The following is a 25,776-nucleotide window of genomic DNA, read 5'->3' as shown; positions in this document are numbered from 1 at the left end:
TAGTTAAAATGACCATGTAGCAGGGCGATTGCCCTGCACATGTGTATTTAGTGTTGGTATCATTTGTATGGGGAAATGGGTTTATTGTGTGTTGTTTTGGAGTTGATTTATGTGATTACATTATTGTTTACAGACGGGCGCTCGATTAAGACTTGCTGCCTGCTAGGCTTGGTTGAGGGGAAGGGCAGCAAGTGATTGGCTGTGCTGGACTTCAATCAGCAGGTGGGCGGGTCTTGACCGAGTGTCCGTCAGTTTAAAAGCATCTGCGGGAGATGGCTCGGGGCGATTGCAACGCCATGCCAGAGGGGAGTGGCGTGTACTCGGGAGGAGAGGGTCTGCTCTGCAGGAATGACAGCTACGCAACCCTGAGACTGCAAGCGGTGCTTGTGAAGGCAATGCCCAGCCAAGTCCGTATGAAGCATCACGAGTCGTTGTATGAATACCGGCTCATCAGTAGGTTAGTTTAGGCGATAGTGATCCCATGTAATGTATAGCAAGGGTTACGTAGTGTAGCCGGTTCCTGGAGCGGGACGCCTCATTTTAAGGCTAGCACTCGCCCTCTGGGGCACCTTTTATTTGTAGTTTTTGTACTGTGTTTTATTTTGCCTTTTGTACAGCTTGCTGTATGGGTCCTCTGTGCGTTACCATGGCTGGTAACGTCACATGACCACCTCTATTTATTTTCGTTTCTGTTTTGCGCGCCTGTGCCGGTGTTTCAACTCCACCCCTGAATGTCTCTCTGTATTGCTTGAACAGCGGTGACCCACGCACGTGACATGAGACCCTATCACAGACCACTATAAAAGACTTGGTGTGACAGGTAGGACAAATACAACAGCAACCTGAAAATGTATGAACAATGTCCAATTCAAATAAAATGGGTGCTTACCTTGAGCTCATCAAATCTGAGAGTAAAGTGGAGAATTTCAGCAAACTGCTTGGCAAGAGCCTGCTCTCGCTCCAAGTGCTGAGTGGGGCTGTATGGAGTGCTGGTCAAAGCTCCCAGGAGACCATGCAATGCTGCCTCTGTCGGAAACAAAATAAATAAATAAATAAATAAACAAACCACAGAATATTCCTTGGTTTTCTAAAGCTCATCCTAACGTGGGGAAGCTATAAAAAAAGACAATGTGGGGAAGCTATAAAAAAGGCCAACAAGATGCTCGGATATATTGTGAGAAGTGTTGAATTTAAATCAAGGGAAGTAATGTTAAAACTTTACAATGCATTAGTAAGACCTCATCTAGAATATTGTGTTCAGTTCTGGTCACCTCGTTACAAAAAGGATATTGCTGCTCTAGAATGAGTGCAAAGAAGAGCGACCAGAATTATCCAGGGTTTAAAAGGCATGTCGTATGCAGACAGGCTAAAAGAATTGAATCTATTCAGTCTTGAACAAAGACGACTACACGTGATCTGATTCAAGCATTCAAAATTCTAAAAGATATTGACAATGTCGACCCAGGGGACTTTTTCGACCTGAAAAAAGAAACAAGGACCAGGAGTCACAAATGGAGTTCAGATAAAGGGGCATTCAGAACAGAAAATAGGAGGCACTTTTTTACACAGAGAATTGTGAGGGTCTGGAACCAACTCCCCAGTAATGTTGAAGATGACACCCTGTGATCCTTCAAGAAGCTGCTTGATGAGATTCTGGGATCAATAAGCTACTGACAACCAAACGAGCAAGATGGGCTGAATGGCCTCCTCTTGTTTGTAAACTTTCTTATGTTCTTATGACTATTTAACAATATAGGATGGATAGTGTTCCGTATTTTCGGTTTTTATCTAAAATAATAGGGATAAAAATCGGTAAAAAGAAAATGTTAATGAAACATTGGTAAAAATCGGGGGAACACTTTACATGTAGAATATGATGCACAGCAGTTCTGGTTTCTGATTAAGTTTAATGTCCCTGGCATGTATGATGAAGCAGAATATGTGCAAGTCGAGGCCACATTTTCCCAAGTTAGCTGGTCCAATTTCTGGCCCAATTTCTATTTGAGTAATGCCAGAACTGATTCTTTGCAACAGGATAACATTGCTGGGACTAAAACAGGGGTGAAATTCTCAACAGAAAAGGTACTCATATACACAGCCGGTTGTAGCAGACCTGTGGTTCACTTTTTTTTTTCTACAGGTAAACATAGTACATGATTTCCATTACACGAGAGTAGATGTTAAAACTTCATGCTGATTTGAACTCGGCTCTCGCCAAGATAAGCACCAACTAAGACGTAGCTTTACAGTAAACTAATGTGATCCATATGCGTCTCCATCCATTTACGTTTCCTTCCATATGATGATGTAGATATCCTTCTGTCTGGTGTTAATGGCTGAAGTGTAATGCTGGCTCCAGGGATCAGCTTATTTTGCCTCCCTGGCGCATCAGCACACACAACGGCTGCGATGCTGGCTCCGGGGATCAACCAAAGTGCGGCCTCCCCAGCGCATCAGCATGACAACCGTCTGGATTGAGCTAAGTAGGGTACATCTCTGGGGTTTTCAAGTGGGCACCTTCCATCCTCAGTGTTTCGTCGACTAGCCCACGACACCTCAAGAGGGCTCGACGGTGATTCTGGCGTCCCAGCATCACCCCCCTCCGTCCCCCACTCAACTCAGCCCAGCTTACTTACCTGTCCCCAGCCAGAATCTTTCCGTCTCAACCACAGCCAGTTGCTGCTCCTCTCTGCTGCTTCAGATAAGTTCTTCACTGTGCGACGCAACTCTTGGCCACTGAATCCGACGTCTCTGAGAAACCGGGTTGTAGAGTGTGCCACAAATCCTCGACAACCCACTTCCACTGGGTAAACCCGAACTCTCCATCCTCGCTGTTCCGCTTCAGTGGCTAGTTGAGCATACCGCAGTTTCTTCCTCTCATACGCCTCATCTACAGCGTCCTCCCATGGCACTGTTAACTCTACCAGGTAAACAAGGCGTGCTGATCCAGACCACAAGACAATATCTGGTCGAAGGTTAGTGGTGGCAATCTCAGGTGGAAAAATAAGCCGTTGACCAACATCTGCCAGCATATTCCAGTCTCTAGCAGCTTCCAGTTGTCCTGGGCGAGGATTGGTTTTAACACCTTTTCTTGGTGGTTGCTCTCCTGGGCGGAGGAATGTTGTCTTTTGTGTGTAATGTTTTGATGGAACAGGTGGCAACTTATTGGTCATGTTACGCTTGTCTTCCAATGCTAAGGCCAAACATCGCAGCACCTGGTCATGGCGCCAAGTAAACCGTCCTTGGCTAAGAGCCACCTTACATCCTGTCAAAATGTGCCTTAATGTTGCAGGTGATGAACACAAAGGACATGAGGGATCCTCTCCTACCCAGAGGTTTAGGTTCTGTGGTGATGGGAGAACATCATATGTTGACCTGATGAGGAAACTGATCCTGCTCTGTTCCATTGACCATAGGTCTTGCCAGCCAATCTTGCGTTGTTCCACACTCTCCCATCTCATCCATTCTCCCTGTTTGGCCTGGGAAATGGCCTTTATACACCTCATCCTCTCCTCCTGCTTTTGCAACTCGTTGACTACCAGCTTCCTTCTTTGAGCTGGGGCCGCCTTGTGCCATGTAGGAGGAGTTGAACTGAAACCAAGACCCCCTCTTCCATGCTGAACTTGCCCCATGATATCACCAATTCGAAGGGCAGCCTTTGCATCTTCCACAGCTTTCTTTGCCGCCCACTTTCTTCCAGTTTTCAACACAGGTGCTGCCTCCCTTACGCATTTATCACGTGACTCTACTAATGTCATTTCCAGTCTGACCTTGGCGCACTTAAACTCCTCGGTTAGAGCAGAGACTGGTAGCTGCAGTATTCCTTTACCATAAAGTCCCACTCTGCTGAGGCAGCGTGGAACTCCCAACCATTTCCTGATGTATGAACTGATTAAAGCTTCCAGCTTCTCTACTGTTGTCAAAGAAACCTCGTACACAGTCAGTGGCCACAGCAACCTCGGCAGTAGACCAAACTGAAAGCACCAGAGTTTTAGTTTACCTGGTAGAGCGCAGCTGTCTATGCTCTTCAACCCTTCCACTGCTTGTTGTCTAACTTCTCCCACACGAACTGTGTCCTTTAGATCCCCGTCGTACCATCTCCCAAGACTCTTCACTGGCTTCTCAGACACTGTTGGTATTGCCTCACCATTAATGAAGAATGTTTTATCTACTACTTTGCCTTTAATTATAGAGATGCTCCTTGATTTAGTGGGCTTGAATTGCATTCGTGCCCATTCAATGTTATTGGTTAATTTGCCCAATAATCGATTAGTGCAGGCTACTGTTGTAGTCATGGTTGTCATGTCATCCATGTATGCTCGAATTGGTGGTAGTCGCATTCCAGAAGCCAAGCGCTCTCCTCCTACTACCCATTTTGATGCCCTAATGATTACTTCCATTGCCATGGTAAAAGCCAGTGGAGAAATGGTGCATCCTGCCACCAATACAACGCTCCCAGTCCAGCCCAGGCCAGCCCAGCCCAGCATAGTTAGTTAGGTGTCATGAATGCTTTCCCCAGTAGCTCGACCTGAAAGTGGACGACAAAACAATACATCCTCCTGCACGGATCTGTCGTGAATGTATCTTACAAAAGCTAAGAGCTGTGCAGCCCCTGACACATCAGCCAATTCATTGCATAGCAAAAAAGTCACAGTTTTGAATGCGCTGCAACCAAATCATTTGAAAGGGGTATAACTTTGAATTGACTTGCAAATCAGGTCCCAGCATAATGATTGTCATGTCAGCAGCACAAGGCACTATACTGATTCAGCAATGGTGTGGGGCTTACCAGTTTTTGCTATCCTTAAAGATGCACAGATGTAGGATGCATGGAGAGCTTTAGTATTCACAATGCTTGCTTGAAAAATGACATCCTGTTGTTTTTTTTCAAATTCGTTAAATTCCTCTTAAAAAAAATCAACTGGTTTGTCCTTCAGGGAAGGATACTTGGTTTCTAAATAATGGTGCATTTTTGAAGGGTTCATACTTTCATGAGCACGTATTTCACCACAAAGAACACACTGCAGTTGCACATTAGTCACAGATCCAGCATATGTAAACCTCAGCTCAATATATGTTTGAACATGACTTCTATGCTCACATTCCTAAGACGGCTTTTTCAAAAACGATCGATATTACAATGTAGTTTGCTAATACTGAAACTCATCCACAAAAAAGCTTGTCTGTAAAATGGTCACTTAGCTTATTACGTTTTCATGAGATGAATTCCTCTCTTTTATAGTTACCAGAATAATCGGTGTGAAATATCAAGGAAAGGACCACATAATTATCATATCCAATTCTAAAGAGACTCATCCATCACATTTTAGCATGTAAATTCCAAAAACGGCGGTATATCTGTAACTAAGTAACTTCTAGTTACGTAAAGATATAAGCAGGACCCACAGATATGAAAGAAGTGGAATGTGGCTGGGTCTTGATTGAGTAACTGATTATCAATCAAGTCCCAGCCACATGGTATTAACACTAGCACCGCCATAGCCGCTTTTTGAACGGTTTTTGCAATTCTTTTTAAAATATCTCCGCGTACGTGAACATCTTGTGCATGTCCATTCTTAAATGTTACTAAATATTTGAATTAAATACCCATACTGTGTTTCAGCTGCAGAATCGTAAAAATGAATAAGTTATAAGCACTTGCTTTTTCAACCGCCAGACCCGCAGTTTATGTGGCATATTGAAATCAATACAACTTAGCTGATAATTTAGTCTGGGCTTTGTAATAAAATCATAGTCATTGTGAAAGAACATATTATAATCCTGTTGAGTGCTTAAAACACTGATGAAAGTCGTTCTACACATCATATACAGGGTTCATACACTTTTTCAACATCAAAATTCCATACTTTTTCCAGACTTCCATTTGTTTTTCCCAGACTTTTCCAGACTGGCTACTACTATGTGAAATTGGGGGAGTTTAATTATTGTTAATTATTATAAAAATAAATGTAATGATTATTTGAGATGTTTTCCAGAAATAATTGCTAATAAAATGTATTTTCAAACCTTTGTCAAAGTCTTGAATTCAATATTATTTCATTGTGATACATCAACAAAATACATATAAATTTATAAATATCAAATTGCTATACTATTGAAAAACACCATTACACCTTAAAGCACCATATCTTGTTGATGTTTGTATTATGACTGTGAGATCCGTGGTGGCTCTATGAGTTTATTGAGATGAAGTAATCAACCTCAATCCAGAGGTCTGGGTTCGCGTCCGCCAAGTCATATATGTAATATGCATTTTTTTTTTTTTAAATAAAAATATATATGTATGTATATGTAGAAATCTTTGCATTCAAGTATGTTTTACTGAAATGTAATAAATAATTATAAAAACAATGATGTTATGTTTCTATGCATTATGCACTTTAAAAACACTTTTTTTTTTAAATGACCAATAGGTTTTAATTGACTTGGGGTTACACTTCAAGTAGCCTATGTTGTATGCTTAAAAATAATCTGCAATAATCTAGCCATCCGAGAGACACTGATGAGACACTAAACTATGCCTAATACTAGAATGCCTATGAGTTTTGGAGAGGGGTTTCAAGTGATTCAACTACATTAGTGCGAAGCTTCAAATCATTCACAAGGTTCATAGAGGCTTCAAATCATACACAGGGTTCATTGCCTCAATGAGGCTTCAAATCACTCACAGGAGCTAATTGAGGCTTCGGATCAGTCACATGATTCAGTGAATCACTACTTCAGGTGATTCAAATGACCACTGCTTCATGTGAAGCAAACAAATGACGTAACCCGTCTCGAACCATATGAAGCAAACAGTGTTCCGCATGAAGCAACACATCACGTGATCTGACTGAACCAGAATCAATACAATGCTTCGCTGAAATATAGCCTAGATTACTCCTGAGAAGAAGCATTTATTATTTCTTTCTCTTTTTTTCAATTAGTTTATTTAAAAAAAATATCAGCAAATATGATTCTTTTAGTTTTGCATTTTGGAAAATGTAATTATTATTTTTTTAAATCTAAAACAAGTTCTCTACACGCACACTTCCTCAGAGAAGCAGGGATTCTATCCTGAGCTTGACAAGCTTTTCTAATTACACGACTTACTAACTTGTTGCGCCACCGGGAAATTGGCTAACAAATGAAGTATCAAATATCTTACTTGTTTACACACTCATTTCCCAGCCGAGTACATTTCCTGAGGTCAGATATGCTTCCCTTTCTAAAGCAAAATTATCGTGTTTTTGATTGTACAACAATTTTAAATTTCAAGTATGATAATGCGTATGCGTGACTGGCTTTTTTGTTGGGTAATCATATGTGTGGTTGATATATAAACAGATAGCAGAGAAATTGTAAAATGTAACTTCATTTTGTAAGTCACAAATGACACTGCCAGAGCCTGTAAAAAGCATGCTTTACAGTGTATTTCGTGTACAGTAGGCTACAGATCATAATTTCTAAATGCCAAGTTCCAGACGTGTAACTCGTATGTTCAAGTTCAAGTATGTTCAATGACTCGGCTCTACCAATAGATGTCACTATGGAGCACGAAGCGCTTCAAGTGATTCGGCTCAGTGAATCGTTTATGAAGCAAATGGTTCAGAGGGTTCAGTGGTTCAAGAGGCTTCACTTTTCCCACCATTAATTACTGGGGAGTAGGTTCCAGACCCTCACAATTCTCTGTGTAAAAAGGTGCCTCCTATTTTCTGTTCTGAATGCCCCTTTATCTAATCTCCATTTGTGACCCCTGGTCCTTGTTTCTTTTTTCAGGTAAAAGAAGTCCCCTGGGTTGACACTGTCTGTCCCTTTTAGGATTTTGAATGTTTGAATCAGATCGCCGCGTGGTCTTCTTTGTTCAAGACTGAATAGATTCAATTCTTTTAGCCTGTCTGCATACGACATGCCTTTTAAACCCGGGATAATTCTGGTTGCTCTTTTTTGCACTCTTTCTAGAGCAGCAATATCCTTTTTGTAACAAGGTGACCAGAACTGAACACAATATTCTAGATGAGGTCTTACTAATGCATTGTAAAGTTTTAACATTACTTCCCTTGATTTAAATTCAACATTTCTCACAATATAGCCGAGCATCTTGTTGGCCTTTTTTATAGCTTCCTGTGGAAGGATGGCTTGCAGTGGTGAGGTGTGGTGACGTCACGGACCAGGAAGTAACTGAACCAAAACAATGGATGGGCGGGTGAAGCTGAATGCTACGGCACTCAGCGTGTTTAACAAATAAATAAACAAAACAAAAGATTTGAACAAAACAACACACTAAACAAAAAGGCACAAGGGCCAAACAAACCAGACAGACAAACAAGTAAGTGTCGTGCTGGCTAATCCAGCACGTTTTAGCAATTGTTATTTTAAATTCTGTCTCCTCTCTATCTCCCTGTACTCTCCTCTCTACACACCACCCTGCAGCACGGACAGCTGCAGGTTCTTATACTCTGGCCGAGGGGTTAACTAGCTGTTAATTATCTTATTACCCCTCGGCCACAGTCTGCACGCGTTTGGTGAGGATGCGTAGTTAAATAATCAGTAGCTGATCAGCCACGCATCCTCATGGGTTTTTAAATTATAAATAATAAGAAATATGGGCGTGCCGCAAACAATAATACAAATAATAATAAATAGGGGCGGGACACTCATACCCCCCCTTGTGCGCAGCACACATGGCCTTTTCGGCCACCTCCCCCCTTAGTCCCCAAAGTCCCGGCTAGCAGTCCCGGCCCAGGAACAGGGGCAGCAACGGGCCAAAGGTGGCGGCCACGGTGGGATGTCCTCCTCCCACCCAAACAGCCGTAGCGTTCCGATAGCCCGAGCACAGGCCGGCTCCTCTGGCCAAAAAAATTTTGGGGGTGGTCTCCAGACCTACCCCCCCTTCTTCATGGCCGGCAGCTCACCTCCGTAGGGCTCCGGCCACCCTTTCTCCTGCAGCGAAATTGCTGCAGGGGGAGCTGGTCTCCTGACCTCCCCCCCCCCTTCTTCATGGCTGGCAGCTGCCCTTCATGGGGCTCCAGCCACAGTATTTCCTGCCGCGAAAGTGCGGCTGGGGAAGCTGGTCTCCTGACTTCCCCCACCTTCTTTGTGGCCGGCAGCTCCAATTCATGGGGTTCCAGCCACAGTATTTCCTGCCGCATGGCAGGACTGGTAGCGACCCCAGGCAAAACAGGACCCTCGGGAGGCGACGGCAGCAGCAGCGGACCCTCGGGAGGCGACGGCAGCAGCAGCCGACTCTTGGGAGGCGACGGCAGCAGCAGCGGACCCTTGGGAGGCAAACCCGGGAGGGGAGCCCCTGGCCATGGAGGCGGCAGCGGGGGCTCCACTTCTCCCTCGTACCCTGTAACTGGTGGCTCTCCAGGCGATGCGGAGCAACAGGCAGCCCCAGGCGATGCGGAGCAACAGGCAGCAGCAGGCGATAAGAACATAAGAAAGTTTACAAACTAGAGGAGGCCATTCAGCCCATCTTGCTCGTTTGGTTGTTAGTAGCTTATTGATCCCAGAATCCCATCAAGCAGCTTCTTGAAGGATCCCAGGGTGTCAGCTTCAACAACATTACTGGGGAGTTGGTTCCAGACCCTCACAATTCTCTGTGTAAAAAAGTGCCTCCAATCTTCTGTTCTGAATGCCCCTTTATCTAATCTCCATTTGTCACCCCTGTTCTTTGTTTCTTTTTTCAGGTCAAAAAAGTCCCCTGGGTCAACATTGTCAATACCTTTTACAATTTTGAATGCTTGAATCAGATCACCGCGTAGTCTTCTTTGTTCAAGACTGAATAGATTCAATTATTTTAGTCTGTCTGCATATGACATGCCTTTTAAACCCGGGATAATTCTGGTTGCTCTTCTTTGCACTCTTTCTAGAGCAGCAATATCCTTTTTGTAACGAGGTGACCAGAGCTGAACACAGTATTCTAGGTGAGGTCTTACTAATGCATTGTAGAGTTTTAACATTACTTCCCTTGATTTAAATTCAACACTTCACAATATATCCGAGCATCTTGTTAGCCTTTTTTATAGCTTCCCCACTTGTCTAGATGAAGACATTTCTGAGTCAACATAAACTCCTAGGTTTTTTTCATAGTTCCCTTCTTCAATTTCACTATCTCCCATATGATATTTATAATGCACATTTTTATTGCCCGCATGCAATACTTTACACTTTTCTCTATTCAATTTCATTTACCATGTGTCTGCCCAATTCTGAATGCTGTCTAGATCATTTTGAATGACCTTTGCTGCTGCAACAGTGTTTGCCACTCCTCCTATTTTTGTGTCGTCTGCAAATTTACCGAGTTTGCTTACTATATCAGAATCTAAATCATTAATGTAGATTAGGAATAGCAGAGGACCTAATACTGATCCCTGTGGTACACCACTGGTTACCTCGCTCCATTTTGACGTTTCTCCTCTAATCAGTACATTCTGTTTTCTACATGTTAACCACTCCCTAATCCATGTGCATGCATTTCCTTGAATCCCTACTGCGTTCAATTTGAGAATTAATCTTTTATGCAGGACTTTGTCAAAAGCTTTCTGGAAATCTAAATAAACCATGTCGTATGCTTTGCAATTATCCATTGTCAATGTTGCATCCTCAAAAAAGTCAAGTAGGTTAGTTAGACATGATCTCCCTTTCCTAAAACCATGCTGACTGTCTCCCAGGATATTGTTACCATATAGGTAATTTTCCATTTTGGATCTTATTATAGTTTCCATAAGTTTACATATAATATAAGTCAGGATTATTGGTCTGTAGTTACCTGGTTCGGTTTTGTCTCCCTTTTTGTGGATCGGTGTTACGTTTGCTATTTTCCAGTCTGTCGGTACAACCCCTGTGTCAAGAGACTGTTGCATGATCTTGGTTAGCGGTTTGTAAATAACTTCTTCCATTTCTTTGAGTACAATTGGGAGGATCTCATCTGGACCAGGGGATTTGTTTATTTTAAGAGCTCCTAGTCCCTTTAACACTTCTGCCTCTGTTATGCTAAAGTTATTTAAAATTGGATAGGAACAGGTCGACATGTCGGGCATGTTGTCCATGTCCTCCTTTGTAAAAACCTGTGAAAAGTAATCATTTAATATATTTGCTATTTTTTTTTCTTCATCTATGATTTTGCCATTTGTGTCTCTTAGACATTTAACCTCCTCTTTGAATGTTCTCTTGCTGTTAAAATATTGGAAAAACATTTTGGAATTGGTTTTAGCCCCCTTAGCAATATTGATTTCTATCTCTCTCTTGGTCTTTCTAACTTCCTTTTTTGACTTGTGTTTGCAGTTCCAAGTACTCTTTCTGTGTACTTTGTTTTTGGTCCCTTTTAACGCTCTGAAAAGTGCCTTTTTTCGCTGAATTTTTTTTTTAATTGATCTATTAAACCATTTTGGCCATTTTGTTTTAGATTTAGATTTGTCTACTTTTGGGATGTAATTGTTTTGTGCCTCTAGTACTACATTTTTAAAAAACAGCCACCCTTTTTCTGTGGATGTTTTCTCTATTTTACTCCAAAACTACTTCTATTAGTCTCTGTTTCATACCTTCGTAGTTTGCTTTTCTAAAATTGTAAACCTTAGCTTTAGTCATTACTTTTGGGGTTTTAAAAATTATTTCAAATGAGACCATGTATTTGTATTTGCAAATGAGACACTTGTATTGTAAGTCGCCCTGGATAAGGGCGTCTGCTAAGAAATAAATAATAATGTTGTGGTCTGAATTTGCCAATGGCTCTCTGACCTCTGTTTTAGTTATTCTGTCTTCATTATTTGAAAAGACTAAATCAAGGCATGCCTCCCCTCTAGTCGGTGCCTTGACAAATTGCGTTAGGAAGCAGTCATTTGTCATTTCCACCATTTCAATTTCGTCCGTCGTGCCCCCCATCGGGTTTTCCCATTTTATACGGGGGAAGTTGAAATCCCCCATTAGTATGGCTTCTCCTTTTCTACACGCATTTCGAATGTCATTGTACAACAGATTATTTTGCTCAGCATCTGAATTTGGCAGTCTATAGCATGCTCCTATTATTATGACCTTTGAATTTGTGTCCATTATTCTGACCCATATTGATTCTGCATTGTTTTCTTTGTCCTGATTTAACACCTGGGCTTCAAGACTATTTCTTATGTATAGCGCTACCCCTCCGCCTCTTCTGTCCTGCCTGTCTTTCCTATACAGTGTGTACCCACTAATATTATATTAATCTCCATCACTCTCAGACAACCAAAGTTTACAAAGTTTCTGTAACACCTATCACATCGTAGTTACTTGTTAGTGCAGTAGCTTCAAGTTCTAACATTTTGTTTCTGAGACTTCTAGTATTAAGATAAATACATTTAATAGTGGTCTTACCCGAGTTGTTGCCCTTGTTTTGATGTGGTCTCCCTTCTGTTTTTTTCTTTTCTCCCCCCTTCCTTTCTAGTTTAAATGCTTCTGGACCTCCTGAAGGATACTTTCTCCGAGTAGATTGCTTTCCTTTCTGTTTAAGTGCAGTCTGTCCCTCCGCCTGTTGCGGAGCAACAGGCAGCCCCAGGCGATGCGGAGCAACAGGCAGCCCCAGGCGATGCGGAGCAACAGGCAGCCCCAGGCGATGCGGAGCAACAGGCAGCCCCCGGCGATGCGAAGCAGGCATCCTTGGGCGGTGCAAAGCAGGCATCCTTGGGCGGTGCAAAGCAGGCATCCTTGGGCGGTGCGAGGCAGGCATCCTTGGGCGGTGCGAAGCAGGCATCCTTGGGCGGTGCAAAGCAGGCATCCTTGGGCGGTGCAAAGCAGGCATCCTTGGGCGGTGCAAAGCAGGCATCCTTGGGCGGTGCGAGGCAGGGCAGGAGCAATTCTTCCCATGACGGTGAATGTGGAACCAGCAGGTATTCACCCTCTGCTGGTTGAGCTGGGAGCGGCAAGCAGTCCTCCCACGACGGTTGAGGCGGAACCAGCTCCTGCTGCTCTGCTGCTAGTGCTGGAGACAGTGGTGAGGGCTCCTCACCCTCTGGCGTTGGAGATGTCAGCGATGGGACCTCTCCCTCTAACGCTGGAGACGGCAGCAATGGCTCCTCTCCCTCTGGCACTGGAGACGGCAGCGATGGCTCCTCTCCCTCTGGTGCTGGAGACGGCAGCGATGGCTCCTCTCCCTCTGGCGCTGGAGACGGCAGCGATGGCTCCTCTCCCTCTGGCGCTGGAGACGGCAGCAATGGCTCCACTCCCTCTGGTGCTGGAGACGGCAGCAATGGCTCCTCTCCCTCTGGTACTGGAAACAATGGCGAGGGCTCCTCTCCCTCTGGCGTTGGAGACGACAGCAATGGCTCCTCTCCCTCTGGTGCTGGAGACGGCAGCAATGGCTCCTCTCCCTCTGGCGCTGGAGATGGCAGCGATGGCTCCTCTCCCTCTGGCGCTGGAGATGGCAGCGATGGCACCTCTCCCTCTGACTCGCTCTCCATCTCTGGCCCACAGGAGGTTGATCACATCGGGGAGGGCCTCTTCGGCATTCCTCCCAGGCTCCACCAGCCAGCCCCAAATTCCCTCAGAGGAGACTGAACTCGTCTGCCTCTTAGCCAGCGGGACCTCTCCCCCTGACGCCGGACACTCAGGCTCCTCCATCTCCTGCCATGCGTGGCTCTGGCTGAGTGGAAGATACCTGACCTTGCCACACAGGAAGCACCACCCTCCCTCATCCAGACAGGCAAGGCAAACATCCAGCGCAGTAGATACGCGACGGGACCTGTGACCGGGCCCGCGCTACTCTTGATGCGCCTCCTGCTGCTGTTGCTGCTTTCTTCGGCCGCTTCTTCCCAATTTTTTTTTTTTTTTTTTTCAAAAAAGACAAAAAAAATACTTTTTGAAAAAAACAAAAAAAAACGTCCTTTTCCTTCCTGGTCCGGCTGTTGGAGGCGTTGTTTTGTCCCACGCAGAACACCATATGTGGCAGGATGGCTTGCAGTGGTGAGGTGTGGTGACATCATGGACCAGGAAGTAACTGAACCAAAACAATGGATGGGCGGGTGAAGCTGAATGCTACGGCACTCAGCGTGTTTAATAAGTAAGTGTTGTGCTAGCTAATCCAGCACATTTTAGCAATTGTTATTTTAAATTCTGTCTTCTCTCTATCTCCCCGTACTCTCTTCTCTACACACCACCCTGCAGCACGGACAGCTGCAGGTTCTTATACTCTGGCCGAGGGGTTAACTAGCTGTTACCCCTCGGCCACAGTCTGCACGCGTTTGATAAGGATGCGTGACTGTCAGCTAGTTAAATAATCAGTAGCTGATCAGTCACGCATCCTCACAGGTTTTTAAATTATAAATAATAAGAAATACGCTGCGCTGTTATCCGCGTCGCAAACAATAATACAAATAATAATAAATAGGGGCGGGACACTCCGCCACACTTCCCCACATTATCTAGATTTGACATATACCGGTGCGCTGATTGGATAGGATTGCTTGAGTTGTCAGGACGTTGTCAGGGGTGTTACACGGGGCAATCCTCGCGGGATTTGGTCCCAAGCAATATAGTTGCTAATAGTAAATTGCCTAGACAGTTGCCGTTAGCACTGCTGACCCGCTTTCGAGATCAATTATTATGAATAATAAATTTCTGAATTATTTTTATTCTCCTGTGAAAATTCCAGACAATTTCAAGACTTTCATAATTGACACATGGTTTTTCAAGCATTTTCAAGTCCTGGAAATCAGTTTGGCATTTTTCCATACTTTTTCCAGACTTCCAGACTAGCGTACGAACCCTGCATATATTATTATTATTTACACTACATTTCTCAGGCAGAACGACTGTGCCACCCTGAAAAATGTGCGTATTCTGACCTTTCTGCACAGATCAGTGACCATCGGGACTGATGCTAAACGAAAGTCAGAGACTGTTGCATTTTACAATGCAATGAAGTACGGTGTGGATATACTGGATCAAATGGCACGGCTGTATTCTTGCAAAGGTGGTACTCGCAGGTGGCCTGTGCCTGTTTTTTATAATGTTTTGGACCTGACCTGAACGCTTTGGTTTTGTACAAGGAGTGCACCGGCAACACAAGCTAGCCCTGGAGCTACGGCAAAAAACATTTTGATAAGAGACATGAAAGCCGGCTGGCAAATGCCCCTCAACCTTCAGCCAGCGCTGCACCCACTGGCACACAGAATAAAAGACAAGGCCAGGTTGGAAATGCAATAAAAACAGAACTTTTGATGTCTGTGCCCGTTGTGAAAAGGCAGTCTGTGGCAAATGCACTGGTACGGTTGAAAAGTGTGTTTTCTGTGTACATTGTACTTATTTTTCATTTTCATATCGAAGTCATTTTAAAATGCAGCCGCACATTTTGCGGGTGCGGCGGTTGTATGTAGTCCGATATCTCGGCGGTTCTAGTGTTAACAGCCAAAAATCCTTTGTTTGGGAGGAGAGTTCATTGAAGGCGCTGCCCATCTTGAACAGGAGCAGTTTGTTGGTGAAGTCCAGTGAAGGCACTGCCCAGCCTGTGCGATAAAGCAGGACTGCTTAACAGTAAGGTTTTGTTTTAAACCCTTTATGTTTGCTCCTGTGCCTTGTTTGTTTGTTTGTTTTTTTTCTGTTTCAGTAAATAAAAGTGTGCCACATCGCTTCCACTGTAGCTTCCTGACTATTACACTATGCAGTAACTGCTATAGAGAGGGGGCTTTGTTTCAAGATATCTTAAAAACGGGGTGATACACATACACCTTCTTCAATTGATTTTTTATCATGGCATGATTTGGAGAAATTTAAGTTCAACAAATTATAATGCACTAATGTTAACTAATAACACTATGTGCGATCATGACAAAAAAGTGGTATCATGTATCAAAAGTCAATAACAACAACTGTGATCCTGTATTGTGAGGTCATTTCAAACTTGCATGCTTTCAAGAATTCAAGTCTTTTTGCGGCTCTGCTGAAACAAGTACAGTCTGGCTTCTGAGGGAAGAACTCACTCACGTCTGAGAAGTAGCTCAATATGTGGAGCGGAACAAGCTGCAATATAATCTAAATAGCAAAGTAAACCCAGAAGAAAAAATACTAGGTACACAATATCACTCTTAATTTAGCCACTGATTATAACTCCAGTTAAATATGAAAGCCTCCTGCTTAATGGAATCAGAGAAATGGGCTAAGGAAAGGTTGATGATGGACAGAGAAGAGCATTGGGAATCAAACTACAATAAGCTGTGAGCTCAGTCTCTTTAACAGCTGAGCTTTGACTTTGACACCAAAAACTGAGCCCACAGTATCTCTAAGGAAAAGGCTGTGTGTGCGAAAGTCTGGGTAACATGCTCAGTCACATTAAAAGCCACTAGCCTTGCATCATGCATAAAACACTTAGAATGAAGTGCAGGAAAGAGGTGACCTAGATTTGGTTATATGTAACCAGCAGTGACAGCAACTGTTTTTTTTTTTTTTTTTACTGCAGTTACCACATTGTCAACTAGAGAGTAGGCAATGATCCACTCAGGTGTCACTGCCTTATATATGTTTTAAAACAAATACATACTTAGTTAAGCATAGCATTACCATTACTGAGCATGATTTAATTAGTTGCATAGTAAATAATAATAAAAAAAAACATTTATTGAAGCTGTGTTTAAGATCATATACATAAATGTTTTCTCTCACATTGGTATTGCAGAAACATATCTTACCGCAATACAAGAAGCAGATAACATTTCAGTCAGTTACTGGAGGTATATGAAGCTAATTTTACTCCTACCAGACAACCGACTAAATTTTTCTGATGGACAAGGACACGGTCCTGACAGGAACCATGGGTGCATCCCCTTTAGATCTCTACTAGTGTTCCTCAATCCTGTCTTGAACATCCCTTGTTTTTCAGTCCCGGGGCTCTACAGCAGAGGCTGACAAATGTGGGAGTTTATAGTCTAAAGTCTATTAGAGTTGCAGGTGAGACTAAACACAGATTCCAACCAAGACTCATATGTTACAGATGAAAGGTAGCCCATAGGGCCTCATAGCTTCCAGACAATTGTCTTCCAGTATGCTTCTACTTACCTAACCGCTGGGAGAATTCATAAAATTTCTTAAGTTTTCCCACTAATGGAACCACAGCACTCCATGCCTTCTCTTGTAAATTTTCATCATTTGGGTGTTGTATTGCCTACGGGACAATAATCAATTGTTACCAAGACAAACAACATACAAAATCAGTATCTATATCTTTTTTAATTTTTATTTTACAGAAATTACTCTAACCTTGGTTAAGGAATAACAGTCAGAAACTTGATTTTCTGCATATTAATTAATCTGGAGTGCAAAAATCATGAATTAATGTATCACCCTTTAGAATATGATCTACAGTGCCTATAGAAAGTCTACATCTCCTTTCAAAATTGTCACCTTTTGTTGCCTTATAGCATGGAATTAAAATGCATTGAAATATATATTTTTTTCATTTATCTACACATTCTGCACCACAACTTCCAAATGAAAAAAATATTTGTAGAAAATTAATTAAAAATAAAAACTGAAATAGCTTGGTTGGATAAGTGTCCACCCCTCTTGTAATAGAAATCCTAAATTAGCTCAGGTGTAACCAATCGTCTTCAAAATCACACACCAAGTTAAGTGGCCTCCACCTGTGTTAAATTGTAGTGATTCACATGATTTCAGGATAAATTCAGCAGTTCCTGTAGGTTCCCTCTGCTGGGTGGTACATTTCAAAGCAAAGACAACCATGAGCACCAAGGAGCTTTCAAAAGAACTCCGGGACAAAGTTGTTGAAAGGCACAGATCAGGGGATGGGTATAAAAAAATATCAAAGGCCATGAATATATCATGGGCACGGTCAAGACGATTATTAAAAAGTGGAAGGTGTATGGCACCACCAAGTACTGCCTAGATCAGGCCGTCCCTCCAAACTGGATGACCGAGCAAGAAGGAGACTGATCAGAGAGGCTACCAAGAGGTCAATGGCAACTTTGCAAGAGCTACAGGCTTTTATGGCCAAGACTGGTCAAAGTGTGCATGTGACAACAATATCCCAGGCACTCCACAATTCTGGCCTGTACGGTAGGGTGGCAAGAAGGAAGCCATTACTCAAGAAAGCCCACCTTCAATCCCGTTTGAAGCATGCAAAAAAAACACTCAGGAGATTCGGTAGCCATATGGCAAAAGGTTTTGTGGTCCGACGAAACTAAAATGGAACTTTCTGGCCTAAATGCAAAGCGTTATGTTTGGCGCAAACCCAACACGGCGCATCACCCAAAGAACACCATCCCTACTGTGAAGCATGGTGGTGGCAGCATCATGTTATTGGTTCACCTTTCAGCATGACAACGACCCAAAGCACACAGCCAAAGCTACACTGGCGTGGTTAAGGAACAAAAAGGTAAATGTCCTTGAGTGGCCTAGTCACAGCCCCGACCTAAATCCAATCGAAAATTTGTGGCATGACTTGAAGATTGCTGTCCATCAACGCTCCCCAAGGAACTTGACAGAGCTTGAACATTTTTGTAAAGAAGAATGGTCAAATATTGCCAAATCTAGGTGTGCAAAGTTGGTAGAGACCTATCCCAACAGACTCACAGCTGTAATTGCTGCCAAAGGTGCTTCCACCAAGTATTAACTCAGGGGGGTGGAGACTTAATTGGAGACAATTATGATCTTTCAGTTTTGTATTTTTAATATATATATATATTTTTTCTAAATAAAAACTTTTTTCCCCTTAACAGTGTGGAGTATGGTGTGTAGATAAGTGGAAAAAAATCCTCATTTAAATGCATGAAACTCTGAGGCACTGACACAACAAAATGTGAAAAAAGTTCAATGGGGTGTATCCTTTCTATAGGCACTGTATAAATACTAAACACTCAACAGTGCTGAATTAAAAAGTACTAAAATAAAATAAAAATTCAAATACAAACATTTCTACTAGAAGTGTTTTTCAAGGTCTCAAAAGACACTGACTTCTAGTCGAAACATTTGTTATTGAATTTTAGTACTTCTTCCTGAATAGCAATGATTGCTGCTAAAGAAAAGGCTCATTGCATTTGAGCTGTGTAAGCCTTCAGTTCTGACAGATTTAAAATATCTCCCTACTGTGACCTCCCAGCCTACATAGACACAGTACAGTGCAATTATTAGATGACTGTAATAATGTGCTACTATCATAGTTATTACACATCTAGCCAGAATAAATCTGGCTATATGTTTTGGGGACATTTTTCTTCTTAAGCACTGGATGTTTGTTTAGTCAAATAAGTTTGCTTTGGCACACCAGCATGCAAAGGATAAAAAAAATATCAGCATGTATGCATTGACTGCAGAGTTTCTTAACTGCCTTTGTGTGCAAAACTGGTTCAGGCAAAGCAGAATTTGGAAAACGAAGTTCCAAGTTTCTGTCATGTTACAATTGTCATTCATCAAGATGGTGTTTCAACAATATTGTAAAAGCAGACCTGAAAGCTGAACAATAACACAAGCTTAAACAAGAAAAACTCCAGTTAAAAAGTGTATGCTATAACTCTAGAACATACCTCTCGTATTTCTTCTCCTGCTCCTCTGTATGCCTGGAGTTCATCCAGGATACCCCTTGCATCCTTTAATACTACATTCACTTGGTCCCACACCTCCCGCTCTGAGTCAGTGGGCTGTGCATCTAAACAAAAGAAGTTTTTTTAGGGGGGGGGTAAAATGACACCATATGATTTTTTAAATTTTTTTAAATCAAGAATATTGCTGCTTTCCAAAACTTTTTATTTTTTATTTTTTTTTATGCATTAATGCAGAATTGCATTTCTGAAAAAATTAAAAATAAAACAAGATTTTTTTTATTTTTTTTATGAACTTGTGAATCAAGTTTCCTTTTTTTTCTACAGTAGTTGTGCACTACATTGCACTGGCTCTGACCACTCTGTTCCCTTTGGTCTATTCAAATACTTCATAATACTTTATATGCATTGTTTATTATTGTCATATTGAAGTTGAAAAAAAGTCAGTCGAAAATGTTTAGCTCAGTGAAATTATACTTTTTTGGAAAGTCAGATCAACCAGTCATATGTATGCACACCAACCAGATATTTCTGCTAAAGATTGCCAGTGCAAGAAGGTGCCATTTCATGTGTTGTTATTTTATATTTTTATATTGTTTGATAATTCACTGATGGTGAAAATAGAATGTCTTCAAAAAGGTGGATATAAAAAAAACTAAATATTTTACAATTTAGCATTTACTGTTTTTCATGTAAGCATTTCAATATTTAGGAACATTTGTTGTATAGTAACTCTGCATCTGTATACAACAGAAAGAAGGAGAATACACAGTATCTCCTTGAGATTATGGTAAATTTAATGAAGAAAATCTATTAAATATTAACATATTCTCGAAGAACCGCTGTGATATTAAGCATGCACCTCATGCTATGGCACTTCAATTTAATCAGCAACACTATGTGCAGTGAGCTCAAGTACAGTAGTTGTATGTTTACATTCATCAGCAGTGGAGATTTATTTCTGAACATGATTTTTTTTTTTTTTTACGAATGAAAATATACATAAGCATAAAATAGCTTTAAAATGATCTAATTGTATAATACATTAGGAATCCCTGACTCCTGGAGTGCATGGTGAGTGCTGTGGAATACAGTATTTGTATGGCAGTTGGTGGCAGACCTGGTCTGAAAGACTGGACAGCTTTCCACTTGAAAAAAAAGGTAACTATTAAAGCACTAGTAGTCTTTTCCAAATATACTTCTACACAAAATGTTTGTTTTCAGTGTCAGCTTAATGGAAAAAGACTATTTGAAACGTTTGTAATTTAATTTTAGTTTCTTTTAGTATTTTTAAATTCAGCACTCTTGGGAGTGTTTAATAGCGATAGATGAAAAATTAAAGCATGCAAAAGTTTGCACTCAATATGTATATTGATGCAAGCTACCGGCCCCTGCAGGGATAAGGCCAGTCCTGCAGCTTCCACTTTAACTCAAAAGATGCCTGTTCAGTTGGGGTTGCTGTAGCGAGGCAAGGTGAAACAGTTCATGCCAATCCGTGGGAATGCCAGGCCAATGCAACGCTCCCTGTGGGATCCCCAGGTAACCAATCTAATAATTAATGGTCTAGTAAAAGCCTAAAGACTCTACTATTAAAACTTCAGAAAAAAAGTCAGATAGAAAGGGTACATCCAAGCATTGTTCTGGAAAATTAATAAGACTGTTTAAAAAAGCATAATGTGAAATGCTAGGTAAAGATTAACAAATTGTTCAACTTTTTTTTTTTGTAACTTTTTCCAGTACTGTGATGTCAGCTGCCATAACTAGTCATCCCACAAACAAAAAGCTCCAAAAAGCAGAACCTTACAACCCGTTTCGTTGATGCTGATGCATCCCCTCTGTTGCAATGTTTATTGCAGCAGTTTTAGTTCTACAGTGTTGAAGCAAATTGCCTGCCACAAACAGCACACACAGAGATTGTATGAAAAGCTCATTTAACATTTAGTAAGCTCTTAGCAATTGGAAGAAATGAATAAATACAACATCAGGATTTGTAGCTTGATACCATACATTTGCTTATACCACCTAAATATTGTTTTTGTATTCAATTCTTTATAAATGTTAAGTATGTAATGTATCACATTCAAATTATGTTAAAATAAATAAATAAATACCAGAGAAAATATTACTACTAACTTTCACAGCACAAAGACTGCTTTTTTTTACTCAAAACATTTACACAAACAATTTGACATGCAACAAATTCAACATACACAACTACAGGGAAGGGGATTATGCAGTCAACAATAGGCAAAAAGAGGGTGGGGTGGGACACACACACACACAAAAAAAAAGATGATCTCACTTTCAAAATCAAGGAAAAAATTTGGCCCCTGCTCAAGGTCTGTGCAAGTCAAAACTTTAAGAAGATTCCCCATGTTAAGGTACCTGTCAAGACAAGAAGGAGAGAAAAGAGAATTACACTTTATATGAAATGAACATCCCAAGAGTTTTATATGAGGGAGCGAGGAGAAAAACAGGGTGGTTATCAGCTGCAGATACCTGTTTGCCCAGATGCACCAACTGTTGAACCTGAAGACACTATGTGGCTTTCCTGTTAGTGGTGACACTTACCAGATGTTATCAAAGTCCATCCCACTCTGGACCCCCTTAAGATACCAAGTGGCGATCAGTTTACAGGAATAATCCAATTTTTATCAAGAATTCTAACAGTGTTCTTCTTGTACAACCTTACAAAGATATTCTTGGTAGAAGAGATTTGGGGAAACGCACACAGTAAAACACAATTTTCTGAAACTAATTTTAATTAATAAAAGCATTAACTACTGTTTTATACACAAAATATGTATGTGTACAGCGTGCGTCTACACTTTGACTAATACAGCAATAATTACAGGGCTATTTTAAGGAACATTTCAAATAAAAATTCAAAGCTACTAGACATATTAGAACAGAAACAGTCTGTAATCCAAGTCACCAAGAGCAATTTTTTTTTTGTCCTGCTAAAAATAACTGACCTACTACAGGTACTGCAGGTTGATGAATGATACGTACTTTTTTACATGCCCTTCATTATACACAACTGAATGTTGCTACAATAGGTAAAACACGTAAAACAGCCTCAAGCATGCTCTCCAAATTCTTCATTAAACTTGAGACTTACTTTCAAAATCCCAAAACAACTTTCAGCATTGTAGTTTATATCCCTGGTTAGCACCTTAATGATATTACCGCTACCATGAGTGGAAAAAATTTATGGCAATGTTACCGGTATAGAAGGTATTTATAAATTCTTGCAATATAATAATTAGCTTCTTGGATAAGCCATATTCAGGTGATCAATATGAGGAGGCTGTGCGGTCCGGTGGTTAAAGAAAAGGGCTTGTAACCAGGAGGTCCCCAGTTCAAATCCCACCTCAGCCACTGACTCATTGTGTGACCCTGAGCAAGTCACTTAACCTCCTTGTGCTCCATCTTTCGGGTGAGATGTAGTTGTAAGTGACTCTGCAGCTGATGCATAGTTCACACACCCTAGTCTCTGTAAGTCGCCTTGGATAAAGGCGTCTGCTAAATAAACTAATAATAATAATGAAATAACAGGCAAACCTCAAACAAACCTTCACTGTCAATGTAACTAGTTCTGCAGATCACTATGAAATAATATACCGTACAGTATACTACACTGCTAATTCCTTAATTGTTCAAGCACCTTATTTGGCAGCACAGCAGCAAAATCAGATTCTTTTTGGAAACATTTAATGCAGGTATTTTAAAGAATGGTTCCCTAGGATTTTGCACACTTTCAAATTGGCATTCTGTGCTCGAGAAAGAAAAGCAGGTGCAGCAAAGTACAACTGAAAAACCATTAGCTTAAGCAGTGTCCGTCATTTACTGTTGCAGTAGTAGCATAACTGAAGCAAGCTTATTAAACTAATTTATATACAGTTTACAGTGACCGTTAGCTTTTGCATTTTTCAAAGACAAACAGGAGTTGACTGGCTTCAAACCTTACCACTTACCTGATGGGGCTGATCCAGTTGTACTGAACTGTACAATATTAAGCTAAATTTAGTAATTTAACAGCCTTTTATGTATTAGGGATTAGGGATGACAGTTCAAAAACATATTTTGAGCGCCATCTGCGTGTATAGAATCTTTCAAGATAAGCTTAAAAAGTAGTACATTTAAGCATTCACACATTTATAAATATGAACCTAATATCAGAGGAGATTTTTTTATTAATTAAGGACTGCTTTTGTCCAACCAGTTACTCAAATGTTATGCTGGCTCAGGCTTGTTCCTAATTGCTCTTAAATAAATGTATTTATCCTCAAAGACATTTATGTACCTTCTGCTTTATGGTGGTGCTTATTATACAGGTACTGTACTACATAATGACTATTTTCTGTGTGGGGTGTACCACTTGTGAAATGATTTTTCACAAGTCTTGATTTAAAAGAAAAAAAGAAATTGGCATGGTGAAAGGAAAGGGTTCTTCTTATTGATGTTTGCATGGCATAGTATTTTGAGGCAAATCTCTAAAACATCATTTAGGCAAACTGTGGCACATTCCAGGAATCACATGAATGCAAATTGACTTTTCATCTATAATTTGCATAATACATCTAAACATTGGCTTAAATGATGGCTTTGATATTCCTTACAGTATGGCTATTGCTTACAATAGCTGTGCATTTATGCCTGAAGGCTCTATTACTCCAAATTTGTCTGTCAAAGTTTTTCACCTGCCCTTTTTATTCATATTAAGGTAAATCCATCAAGACACTTGACAAGCTGATAACAAAGTGAGGTTCCTATAGCCATAATCCAACCACTTTTAATAAAGCACAGTATATTATCAGGAGAAACCTTTTAACAGAATAATACAAATTGTCCTCAATCCTCATAATACAGAGAAATGTGAAGGGAATGGTTACTCACATTGATTTGACGTTCAATTATAAGAGATGACTGCTTCAGCAAGTGTCCCAAGATGCATAAAGGAGTGCTATACAATGATTTAAAATATATTTTCTTACATACTGGTGACTTTAATGTTATTCTGGTCTGACTTTTATTGTACCATATTACTTAACTCACTTTGATAACATGTAAAGACTATAACAGTGTTGTTATTGTTTGACTGTTTCATTTTCTGGATCTTGTGCTTGGTTGGAAGTAATTGATAATTAAGAGTGCTAATTAATTAAAACCATTACACATGTCAGCTAGTTACTCTTGATTGGGTACTGTAAATGTATTTAAATTCTTCCTACACTATAATTAACATGTCATTCAAAGGTTAATTACCACTTAGGCAATTATTTACCACAAAGGTTAATTACTACTTAGGCAATTCTAACTATAAGACTACTGTTGGTAAACTTGATATTGAGATTCATACTGTTAATTTCACTTGTGCTTTTGTGGTACTTCGCTTGAACATGCATTGCTGTTACAGAGTCACGGCTCTAAAGAGTTTTGAGTTTTTCCAAACTGGGGAGCTTTCAATGCTGAAATATTTATTGACCCGGTTAAATAACATTTAAATAGTTTTTGGGTCAGTTTATGCCCCTAATGAATATATTATATATATATATATATATATATATATATATATATATATATATATATATATATATATATATAGTTTGTTTTTGTTGCTCATACAAAATAAAATGTAAAAAAAGATCAAACTTGTGTTTGTTTTGCTTTATTGAATATGACTACTCTAGTACACAGGTGCCTAAAGGGTTAATAAAAATGTTACAAAATGTATTGACTTTTTTCCAAATATTATTACTTTATACCAATTTCAGGGGTAAAAATACCAATTACCATAATTTCAAAATCTGGTACCTGGAGTGCACATTCATTTTTGCATCTGGAGTTGAAGAGGTTAAGCAGTGCTCCCGCCGACTTCCACTCGCTAAACAGGGAGTAGCTGAGGAGATTATCCAGGAGATGAGAGGCTAACATCAATGAACCATCGGACAGCCCGTGGGCCTCTCTAGTCATCCTCATCCCCAAGAAGAGTGGAGAGACGCCATTTTGTGTGGACTACCGCCACCTCAACGAGGTTACGAGGAAAGACTCATAAGTCTCATGAAGAGGGTACTGGCCGGCTTTCCACTTCAAGGGTGCCTGGTGTATCTCGATGACTGCTAGGCACGCCCCCACCTTTGAGCAGGAGCTGGAAAACTTGTGGACGGTGTTGCAGTGACTGGAGGCGGCCGGACTTAAGCTGCACCCGGACAAGTGCCGCTTTATGCAAGCAGGAGGTTTACTTCCTGGG

The 25,776-nt window shown here is 41.0% G+C and overlaps 1 protein-coding gene across 5 annotated transcripts in view; it reads right to left on the bottom strand.

Annotated features, from left to right (window-relative positions):
* The window catches only part of fam49bb (family with sequence similarity 49 member Bb), a 98,083-nt gene that overhangs the window by 7,295 nt on the left and 65,012 nt on the right, over positions 1–25,776 (bottom strand). For 4 of the 5 annotated variants that reach the window (XM_033998363.3, XM_033998362.3, XM_059022592.1 and 1 more), the window contains 4 exons: positions 21,826–21,908; positions 19,509–19,630; positions 17,026–17,131; positions 890–1,026 (listed from right to left, as the gene is read on the bottom strand). In XM_033998363.3, coding sequence (XP_033854254.1) covers positions 890–1,026; positions 17,026–17,131; positions 19,509–19,630; positions 21,826–21,898 — 438 coding nt within the window. In that variant the 5' untranslated portion in view covers positions 21,899–21,908. Of the gene's footprint in view, positions 1–889; positions 1,027–10,774; positions 10,908–17,025; positions 17,132–19,508; positions 19,631–21,825; positions 21,909–25,776 lie in introns of those variants that run through there. The other variant, XM_059022590.1, reaches the window with a different exon arrangement.

The sequence above is a fragment of the Acipenser ruthenus genome, chromosome 4 (genome assembly GCF_902713425.1).
Source record: "Acipenser ruthenus chromosome 4, fAciRut3.2 maternal haplotype, whole genome shotgun sequence".
NCBI classification, from domain to species: domain Eukaryota; kingdom Metazoa; phylum Chordata; class Actinopteri; order Acipenseriformes; family Acipenseridae; genus Acipenser; species Acipenser ruthenus.
Note: the sequence above shows the minus strand (reverse complement) of the source record. Positions and strands in the feature narration are given on the sequence as shown.